Source organism: Crotalus tigris, unplaced genomic scaffold (genome assembly GCF_016545835.1).
Source record: "Crotalus tigris isolate CLP2741 ecotype Arizona unplaced genomic scaffold, ASM1654583v1 scf7180000018525.42219311030:4301911, whole genome shotgun sequence".
Taxonomy (NCBI): Eukaryota; Metazoa; Chordata; class Lepidosauria; order Squamata; family Viperidae; genus Crotalus; species Crotalus tigris.
In genome coordinates, this window is record NW_024097057.1 from 701,912 (window position 1) to 712,505 (window position 10,594).

The 10,594-nt window shown below is 34.8% G+C and overlaps 1 protein-coding gene across 1 annotated transcript; it reads left to right on the top strand.

Moving 5' to 3' along the window:
• Nucleotide 1: 1 nt before the first annotated feature.
• CENPN (centromere protein N) lies at nt 2-10,559 on the top strand. The gene is made up of 11 exons (XM_039353471.1): nt 2-269; nt 1,914-2,094; nt 2,807-2,852; nt 3,668-3,721; nt 5,212-5,291; nt 5,795-5,971; nt 6,166-6,267; nt 7,025-7,082; nt 7,355-7,467; nt 8,981-9,101; nt 9,772-10,559. The coding sequence occupies exons 1-11, from the start codon at nt 34-36 to the stop codon at nt 9,894-9,896; spliced, it is 1,293 nt and encodes a 430-aa protein (XP_039209405.1). The 5' UTR covers nt 2-33; the 3' UTR covers nt 9,897-10,559.
• The last annotated feature ends 35 nt before the right edge of the window (nt 10,560-10,594 follow it).

A 10,594-nucleotide genomic window follows, 5' to 3' on the forward strand; every position in this document is an offset into this window, starting at 1 on the left:
GGTGGAGACTTCCAGAGCGTGACACAAGCACGAATGTCGCCGCCTTGGGGAGGAGTCGCGTTGGGATTGGCTGATTGGGCGCGGAGGAGGCGGCCGATTGGGCAATTGGAAAGGGAGGGACCAAGTCAGTCCCGAGGCGGCGATTGGGTGAATTCGAATGGGTGCGCCAGGGGTTTGGGCGGCAAATGTCCTGAGGAGAAAGAAAGAGACCCCAAAATGGCTCCGAAGCGGCGGCTGCGGAACAGCGGCGGGCAGGATCCCCCGTCGAAGTGAGTTGGGCATGAGTGGCAACGGGAGGGAGGACTGCCACGAATCCCGTGTGTGTGTGTGTGTGTTCTCGTCCTCACAACGACCCTGCGAGGTCGGCCTGCGCCGGCACGGAGAATGAAGCGGCGAGGGTGGGCTGCCTCTTTCTACGTGGGGTGAACTTTCTCTCCAGCTGTCGTGTGTGGGGGAGAGAGACGTGGAAATGCAGGGGGCAGGACCTGAGTAACCTCATCCGGGCTCAGAAGGTCCCTGCGTGGATGGGAGACCACCAGGAAATCCCAGGCTTGACGGGGATGCTGAACATTATTCTGAGAGGAGGCCGTGAAAAATAGAATGGAATTAGAATAATAACTTTATTGTCGCTTTGAAGGTACACAAATTGGCACACATTAAAATGAAATTTTGTTGCATTCAGCTCTCGAAAGGGTCACCACCTCCGATGACCTCCGATATGCACTACATAAATATGACAAAAATAAATAAATACAGAATTATGCATATACCCACAGGTATGACACACAGAAACAACAGTGGAAAATAAGGTGTACATTTTTGCTAAGAAAACGACCTTATTGGGTTCAAGTAGCCACCAGGAGTCGGGCTTAACTGGAGTCCTTGATTCTATGTGGGTTTGTTTGGAGGAAGGTCTGTAAATGTTGATTCTAGTCTCTTTGCCAGCATTCTGGGGATTAGGCCAGAATCAACCCGCCAGATCTGCTAAAATCCAGCATCTGAATGGAAAGGACTTGCCCTCTTTTCATATATGTACTTAGTTGCTGGTTTTCAGAAGTTGCCTCTTTGCAAAGTTACTCCAAGGAATAGCGAAGATAAATTGAAAGAGTGTATTGTGCTCAGGTGCTTGAAGGAAATTATGTTAATAAGAACACTAGTGTACTTTATCCCTAGAAGATGAATAATTCTAAAAGCACTTTACCACTGCAGTGTATTACATCCTGGTTGTTGTTGTTGTTAATTGCGAAGTCGTGTCCGACCCATCGCGACCCCATGGACAATGTTCCTCCAGGTCTTCCTGGTAACGAAGTATTAATGTGTTTTCTGAAGCAGTTTGATGTAGTCAAAGTGTAGAGGCATCTTTTAGTCTCTTGGGTAGGTGTGACTTTTGAATAACTATACTCTTTGAATATTCCCTATGTAGCAGACAACAGGAAAGTTTTGGAGGATATAATGGGCAAAGAGCTGTGCCAGTAAGTTTAGGAGAAAAATACTATAGTTCCTTTTCCAAACCTTAAAAGAAATAAACTTTGTAAAAAAAATTAATCCCAAAATTGAAATTGTGCTCATCTTATTATATCAAGAAAACTATTGCCTATCAATATCTTAAAATTACTGTTAAGTTCTACAATTGCATTCTGCAGTGTAAATAGAAATGTACATTCTGTACGGTGATATTTATAATGGTATAGATGTCTTTTCTTAGTCTTGCTTTTGATACACGTATGTGTCTTCAAGTTGTCTTGTATATCATTTTAGGATGAGATGTCCAGAGTCCTTATTATGAAAGTCCGTACAGCACAAGACTTGCCACTTGTTATGAACCTTTTTTCTATTATCCACTAGCTGCACTGTACTGTATAGAATTAAAATGCAATTCTTTTAAGAACAAAATTCTTATCTTAATTTTGTAGGGTCTTCATCATAGATGAAACAGTAGCTGAATATATTAGAAGAACTGTGCTGCGAATACCACGTTCAGAAACATCAAAAATGCTGGCTTCCTGGGGGTTTCTGTCCGAGACTCAACTTCAGTCTTTAAAAATTCATCATTTTAAGGAAAACCTATCTCAAGCAGTTGTTGAACTTTGTGAGGTAACAGCAAAGTACAAATGCTTTTATGTCATCTCTTTGAAAAATATATTAATATATATTATAACAAAGCTTCCCTTTTCATTATTATAAAGATGTAATTATCTGGAAAATATAGAATTGCATATGTTTACAGTTGCTCTTAATAAGATTATGTTCATAGGACACACTGAATAGCTATCCTCATTTTAGCCTAGTATTTCTGCAAAGTCATCCTAAGTTAGTCATTTAGTTTATTCTTTATACATTCAAGGTAGCTTAGAATTTATATATATATAAGGGTTAAAAACATTTATTGCTGGTGGGGGTTTTTTCTATAAATTATCTCCCATAAAAAAATAATAAACTCAATTAAATTCTGAACTGACAGAGTGGATGAAAACAATTTTCCTGAAGTAGACAAGTAATATATAACAATCTTTTGAAGTCGATAAAATAATGTAAAGTGGAACCTCATTTTTAAAGACTAATTGCAATGAATGGATTCTTATTGTTTGCAACATAGATTGTGAGCATACATTATTTCAGTGTCATTCACATGTCTAATACAATTCTGATTCATTTCACTCAAAAATTTAAATTGAGACAAGTTCAATGATATTCCTCTGTTAAATATTTAACTGTTTTAATGTCTTATAATATTCAATATTGTTCCAATCTCAATAATATTGTATTAATATAATTGTAATATTGTTCATAACTCTTTGTCTTAAAGGAGAACCAGGCAACTATCAAAGAAGCAGCAGAGTTAGACTTAATTTGTAAGTAGAATCTTTTGTTTAAAGAGAGAGGAAGAGTAAACAGTCGTTTTTTTCTTTAATCTAAATCAATTGTATTATAAATTAAGTTCATTTGATGGGATTGATGTGTATCTTTTATATGATACAATTTTAAAAGCAGTTTCACTTTTTTTAAAATACAAGATTGTTGTTTTCACTGCACAATATTCCATTGTAAATGTAATGTTTGGGAGAAGATGGAAGGAACTTCTCCAATCCATTGTTGGTAATTAAATTTATTAAATAAACAATCTCCCCAAAAATTGTTACTGCAATTTAAAATCTAAATTTTTAATAGAAAAAAGAATGATTATTCTACTTACATCACTTATTTATTTATTTATTCAGAGATAATACATTGAGGTTTGATTAGTCCCATATAATAGGATTACAAGGTGTTTGATACTCGCATTTTATATAGTTCATAATCTGAATCTGAATTTTTAGCTAACTAAGGAGATAGTTCCCTTGGATTTAATTTTGATATGTAGCTTGTTCACTTTTTCAAAAAACTGCATCATCTCTAATAATCTTGCGACCTGAAAACACATACTTTAATCTTCTGTTGGATGTTACAAAACTTATTTATAAGGAAGTTAATAACTTCTTAGACAACGAGTAAAGAATATAAATAAATTAGCTCCCATTAATGTGAAAATTAGCTAAATGTAAAAAATAATAATACTGATATTTTTTATTGGGAAAGGGCTTTTTCATGATACCGTTGGAGTTTTTATTAAGTTACTATATTACTAAATTAGTAGCCACTCAGTTTGTGATGGGTTTTTTTTTTTTAGACAACTACACCTATCAAGACAAAAAGAACTGGATTGCTTACCAAATGACTAAAGGTAAGTACTCACAACTTACCTTTGTTATTCTAAAAATAATTGACATACTTTGAATATATGTTTTGAATTAATATAGTAGAATTCTTTCCATTATGTTATTTTGAAACCTTTACAGTTAGAACAATAGAGATATTTTTCTTAACGGAAATAATCACATTTTCATTAGTATGTTTGATTCAGCCAGTCACATACGTATAGTCCTCAATGTATGATCACAACTGAGCCCAAAATTTCATTTTTCATACTAAGCGAGATAGTTGTTAAGTGGGTTTTTCCCCATTTTACGACCTTTCTTGCCACAGTTAAGTTAGTAACATGACTGTTAAGTGATTCTGGCTTCCCCATTGACTTTGCTTGTCAGAAAGTCACAAAAGAAAATCACATGACTCCAGGACACTGCAACCACCATAAATACGAAGTAATTGCCAAGTGTCTCTTTTGATCATGTGACCATGGGGATGCTGCAATGGTTGTATGAAAAATGATCATAAATCACTTTCCGATGCTGTTGTAACGTTGAACACTCACTAAATGAATATTATAACTCGAGGACTACTAGTATTCTCAGTCCAACTTACTTCACAGGTTTGGAAAGATACAATGGATAGTTTTTCCCAAAGTTTTTAGAAAACTAACTCCTGGGAAATAAGGGAATATAAATCAAATGAATACATATTATTATGATATTAAACTGAAAAAAATGCCTAGCATAAAAACCAATGCATTTTAGCCAAAAGATAATGTGAGTTAAAAACACTTCACCTTAAATCAGACACTTTTTCCTATTAATAAAACTGCCTAGACTGAGGCTTGTATTTAGTCTTATGGCCAAAGGATAAAAGAAACTTGTGCTGCAGTTGCCTTGCTATTAATCCCACTTGTATTGATATCTTTCAGCTGTGGTGGCTTGCTTGTTCTAAAGCAGGGGTCCCCAAGCCCCCGGGCTGCAGCCCACTACTGCACTGTGAGCTGTTTGGAACCAAGCCATAGAAGTGGCAGGCAGACATCCGGGCACAACTCCATTTGCATGACCAGCTGCCAAGTGCATGCTCATGTGCTCCATTTGCATGGGTGCGTGTGGCCATCACCACGTAAATGGAGCTGTGCAAGCGCTTGCTGACCACTCAACGTGGAACCATCTCCTCTGTCTCCCCCGCCAGTCCGCAAAGCCAAAAACCTTGGGGAACTCGGTTCTAAAGCAAAATCAGTTGTTTGATACTTCAAAGATTGAAGTATTAGCTATGTCATCCATCAGTACTGACCTTTTTGGAGGCCCATCAGAAATGTACAGTGATCTAAAACATCTAGAAATCATCAAGTTGGTGAAAGTTGGTTTGTGTAAACATGAATGGTCTTGAATCACCTTTAACAATGTTAAAAGTAATGGGAAATTATAGCCTTCAGTGTAAAAGTAACTTTTGACCTTATTTTGTATAAAATATACATGTGTGTTAAATGAAACCCATTTTAATATCTTTTATTATTTGCAGATAGTGAAGATTCGGTTATTTTTAGCTGGGCAAATTTCAGAAAGAAATTTAGATACACTCTGCTACCTGCTTTGAAAAATGTAAGAATAATTCATGAAAATGTTTACCCTTTAAATTTTTAAAGAGATTATACTTAACCTATTCTACTAAATCATTTAAATGTAAGACAATTTGAAATTAAAAACACCTTTATTTTTATTTAGAAGTGATCCTTCTGAACTGGCTATTCCACTTGATCATAATATTCAGAAGCTAATCACCTATATGAAATGTAGTATATATTATTCTGTATGTGAACTAAAATAACTGATATTTTAAAAATAATTTAACTGTTCACTATAACTGTGCATTAGTTGGACAGGGCTTAGCATTTCTGCTTAAACAGTTGCATAAGACATAAACAGGAGTGCATATATTATTTAAACTAAAAGCAAACCCACTAGGGCTTTGTGTTCTTTGTAAGCTAGGCTGTTGTGTTCGTTTTGTCTGTAATGCATATGTGAGAAACAATTATGTCTTATTTACCTATGCAATATTTTACTATGGTTTAAACACTATAATTTTTCCTTTCTCTTTACATCAGACCACTATCAGCTTTAAAGAATATGAAGACAATGCAGTATGGATTCGAATTGCATGGGGAACACCGTATACAAGGCCTAATCAGTACAAGCCAACCTATGTAGTTTACCATTCACAAACCCCTTATGTCTTTATAGCCAATTCTAGACTTAAGAGTAATACATCTTTGCTTTTTAAGGTAAATATGCTTTGCATTTATCTTGATTTTCTTTCAAGGTCATTTTTTGATGTAGCAAGAATCAATTGATATTTTGGTTTTCTGAACTAACGTATAATGTATACATGCTTAAATATAATAATTGTAAAATGGGGAGTTGGGAAGAACAATACATTTCAGTTTCAATTAAAGATTGCCTCCATTTTCATTTGAAGGCCCTGTTGGCTGCTACCAGTTACAAAGACATCCATGAAATGGGTCTCCGAAGCCATTGCTTAGACTCTCTTAAAGTTATTTTGTTTAAAAGATTTTGCCAGGTGAGCTTTTTCTTTATTCTAAGACAAAAGTTGGGTTTTGTTTTGTTTTGTTTTAGGACTGTTTCTAAGCTTTCCAATATGGTGAATGTGATTTCTTCAAAGAGAATTGTAGAATTGATTTCTTCAATTCTACAAAGCTGGACAGTAACCCAATAAGGTAAATTTTAAGCCTGTGGATGGAATTAAAGTTTCACCTTTTGCTTTTTGAAAAATCCTTCAACTCTCAATCAATAGCATAACAATATATTAAATGTTTATACTGCTGCTATTCCAAATTTAGTAACCGATACACATTATTTTTTAGTTTTGGCTAGCACCAGAGCACATGTACACTTCATACATTATTCTTGAAGAGGGAATTCGAACATGTAGGTGCAATGGAGAGACATGTGTACTCCCTTGTTTCTATCTTCTCAACTTCTGCCCTGCTGCTAGTTAAAAAGTTTTTAGTGGATACTATAGGTATTCAGCAAAATGCATAAAAAGTTTTCTACATTTAGAATTATATGTATCTGGAATACAAAACTAATGAGTGTAAGGTCACTCTGTATGGGTCTTGCACATTTGGTCATGAGGTACAGAGATTAATGTATAAACTTAAGAGTACAGTATTTCTTCACTAACTCACATATTTCCTTTTTTAAAAAAGAAAGTTGCTACACAGTTTTTTTTTAATATTTCTAAAAATCACTCATACAAGAAAATGTTCCAACTTAACATGTCGGTATTATTTTTCTGTTCCTTATTTCTTTTTTAGAACTTTCAGACATATCTCCCTCGACCTCTACAAGAAAAAAACAGTGCCCTGGAAAATGGTATTTAAACTAACTTGTTAATTTATTTTAAATCAAAATGATTTCTTTAAATTAGAGGTTGATGGACCATGCTCAGTGCACAGCCATCCCTATGGAACTGCCTGGCCCCTACTAAGCATGTATCTTATACGTCTAACCAAGCAGGATTCAGTTTTCCCATGGGCTGATTTCTTAACATTTTGGCATGTGGGAGCAAATGGAATGTAGAACAATACTGCAGTTTATGCTATGCATGCTTTCAGTACATTGATGTGTCTTTAACTTTTTTCCAGTTGATCCAAGGATAATTCTTGAAGATAAACTTGAAAAGGAGAGAATTCAGAAAGTTAATCAGGAAACTTTTGGTGATGGCCCTCAACCAAAGTTGGAATTTGCACAGTACAAGGTTAATTTCTACTTTACCATAGACAATGTTTATTTTGGCCTACTTATACTTACATTCTGCAGATTCCATGAATATTCCAATTTTCTGTTCTTAGTTAAGTTGATTTCCTCTGAGCCACTTACAATATTAATGTCAAAAGATTAAAGCAAAACTCAGGTAATACAACTGTAACCAAACAGCCCTATGTACCTGGTTGGCATATAACAGCTGATTATACAAAGGCCTTCATGGTCACAACCTACACTTGCTGTTCAAACAGGAGCATCAATGCCCTCTCAAATTGTGAGGGTTTGACCCTGGGTTCAGTCAGCGGCTGAACACTCAGCCATATTGTATTGGTAGGATTGATCTAAGCCTATTTCTCCCTGTCCACGCCCTAACTGCCTCCAGTAACCAGGATGGGACCTCCATTGCATCTCCTACTCAACCAGGATAAAGATATGTTGTTAGGTATTATTACCATATTGATAAGAAAGAGAGAATGTCATCCTGAATCAATACACTACAGGGTGAAATCTTCCTCAATGAAGATTGTGGGCCATAATCTACACCAGTGTTTCTCAACCTCGACAGCTTGAAGATGTATGGACTTCAACTCCCAGAATTCCCCAGCCACTGAGGTCGGGAGACACTGATGTACACATGGACAGTGTAAATTGTTTCGTATATGTCTTTATCTTCCCAATCTTAAGACTTCTAATACAATCAATAACAATACTGAATAAATTAGTGCATTTAAATTAAAGTTCTGCTTGTTTTGGGTTGTATATTAGAACTAGATATTTCTTCCACTAGAGGGCACCCTTTGATTTTTTTCATGTGCATATTTCTTACGTTATATTTAATATTGTAATAATAAATCGTTCTTAAATAAAATAGTTGCAGCATATAAAATGAACTCTGAATGGATGCTAAGAAACTTTTGTTAATCAAATTAATTTTGCAATTATTGTTTTGAAGAAAAAAATGTAATTTTGGGGAATGTTGACAAGATTTATGTAAGAATAGTACATTTAAAATGACTTTATAATGAAGCAGTTAAGATATTTGAATTGGATGAGGTCAGGAAGATTGAGGTTCACGTTTCCCTTTTATCATAGAAATCACATGTAATTTTAGGGTCTTTTTTTGTGCATCCAAATCACAAGATTGCTATGGGGATCAAATTGAGATAACAAAATATGTTAGGCTGTCTAGCATGTTGGGCCAAAGATGAAGGGAAGTACATTTAGGGAATTATGGCATAAATATGATTTATTACATTGTTTTGTTTGTTAGATATATATCTCTTAAAGGCTATTTCTGTGGGGATTTTCCTGCATTTTATCCCAACAGCAATTGTATGAATTAGTTTTGGCTTAGAAAAGGGCTGGCCCAAAGTCATCCAGTGACTTTTCATGGCTAGACAAGGATTCGAATGTGAATCTCCCTGGTCTAGGCCAGAACTTTAACAGTCCTACCGCATTGATCTATTTACAGTTTCTGTGTTTTTTGTTGTTGTTATCAATTACAGCTTGAAACAGAGTTTAAAAGTGAAGAAATAAGCATCTTGGATGCTGATGAGCCATTTAGATGTATGATCAAGTTTTCTAGTCCTCATCTTCTAGAAGCCCTTAGGTCTCTAGGGCCTTCTGGTAAGTATTGCAATTATGGTAGAACCTAAAAGCCACTATTCTATAATATTTTTACAGAATAAAAACTGCCTATAAAACCAGTGATTCACAGGCCTTTCCATAATGATGCAAACTATTCATTTGAGTTCCTTGCCAACCAATTTAAATTGTATTTTAAAAACTAGTGTGGGGGTGGCTGGGCTTATCTTAATTTTAAGCATCTGATGAAATAAATTCTACTATATTCAAATGCAAATATCTGAGTTCTGTAATAGTTGGTTCATTCTAATATAAATTAATAAGGAAAAGTCCATTTTAAGCTGCTCACAACCTTAGCCTCTTTCTAAATGTCCAAGGTGAATGAGCAACTTTAATGTTTGCAGAATCTATTCTCCTTCCGGATGGATATCGTATGAGAGTTGTTCTATTTTGATTTTGCATCTTGCCAAAATCTCACAAGACCTAAACAACTTTTAGGCAAGATCTCAAGCAAAGTTTTGGACATTAAAAATCATGAGCATGGTAGCTGAAAATGTCACGTAGCCGATCCTTGCCTGAAACATGTTATATATGCTGTTATATATGGATTTACGCAGTGCTATTAAAAGATACCAAATTCCTGAACTGCCAGGTTTACTTACACAGATATAAATTATCATATTATTGATTTTTATTATATTTTTTATACTAGGAATAGCAGATGCTCCTCTTTCACCACTACTCACCTGCATCACTCGAAAAGCCAGGAACTATTTTAAAATCAGAGAGAAAAAAGATGATCTTTCACAAACCAATAATACCTTTCAGGTAAATTAAAGAACAAACCTTTCTTTGCTGAGACAAATATGGACTTCCTGCTCCCAAGCTCTCTGTATCTTTCATATTACTGTATGGCTTGCAGAAAGATATACTTTACAACTTGGAAGGACAAGATACTCCCGGTGTTATAACCAGTAAACTCTTCATACACGTGTCACATTCTTCTGACGCAAAGCATACAAAAAAGATTTTACAATACTGGTGAAAAATAAATTGAATAATTCACAGTATTACCTTTGGGAGATTTTGTAAACAATTATCAGTGAAGGTTTGTGTATTCTTACCATGTAATTAATAAAAACCAATGCAGATGTTACCAATGCCCAATCAATCTTGTCTAATTAAAAATGAAGTGCTAATCTGATGTATATAATCCAGTTATTTTAATTGCTTGGTTTGGAGAAGTTGCTGTGAAAACAGAATGCACTCTATACAAACATTGATAATAAATGTTCAGTTATACTAAATTGAATTTTAAACTAAAATTTTAATGAATCATGTATATTTTTAATAGTATGGCTATATGTACTTAGATGTCCATTAATATAAGTCATATACTGCAGAAGATTGTTAACAAATGTCAAGGTTCTTTCTGACAATGCAGATAGCTGTTTTAAGAGGTTTTTGATTCTCATACTTTGTAAATATAAATAAAGCTATTTATAAAATTAGTTTCATTGTATTACTGTTACTTT

Coding starts and splice junctions, on each gene's coding strand:
- CENPN (XM_039353471.1), top strand. CDS start 34: ATGTCGCCGCCTTGGGGAGGAGTCGCGTTGGGATTGGCTGATTGGGCG. Junction 270..1,913: donor GGGCAGGATCCCCCGTCGAA/GTGAGTTGGGCA, acceptor TTAATTTTGTAG/GGTCTTCATCATAGATGAAA. Junction 6,268..7,024: donor TGTTTAAAAGATTTTGCCAG/GTGAGCTTTTTC, acceptor TTTCTTTTTTAG/AACTTTCAGACATATCTCCC.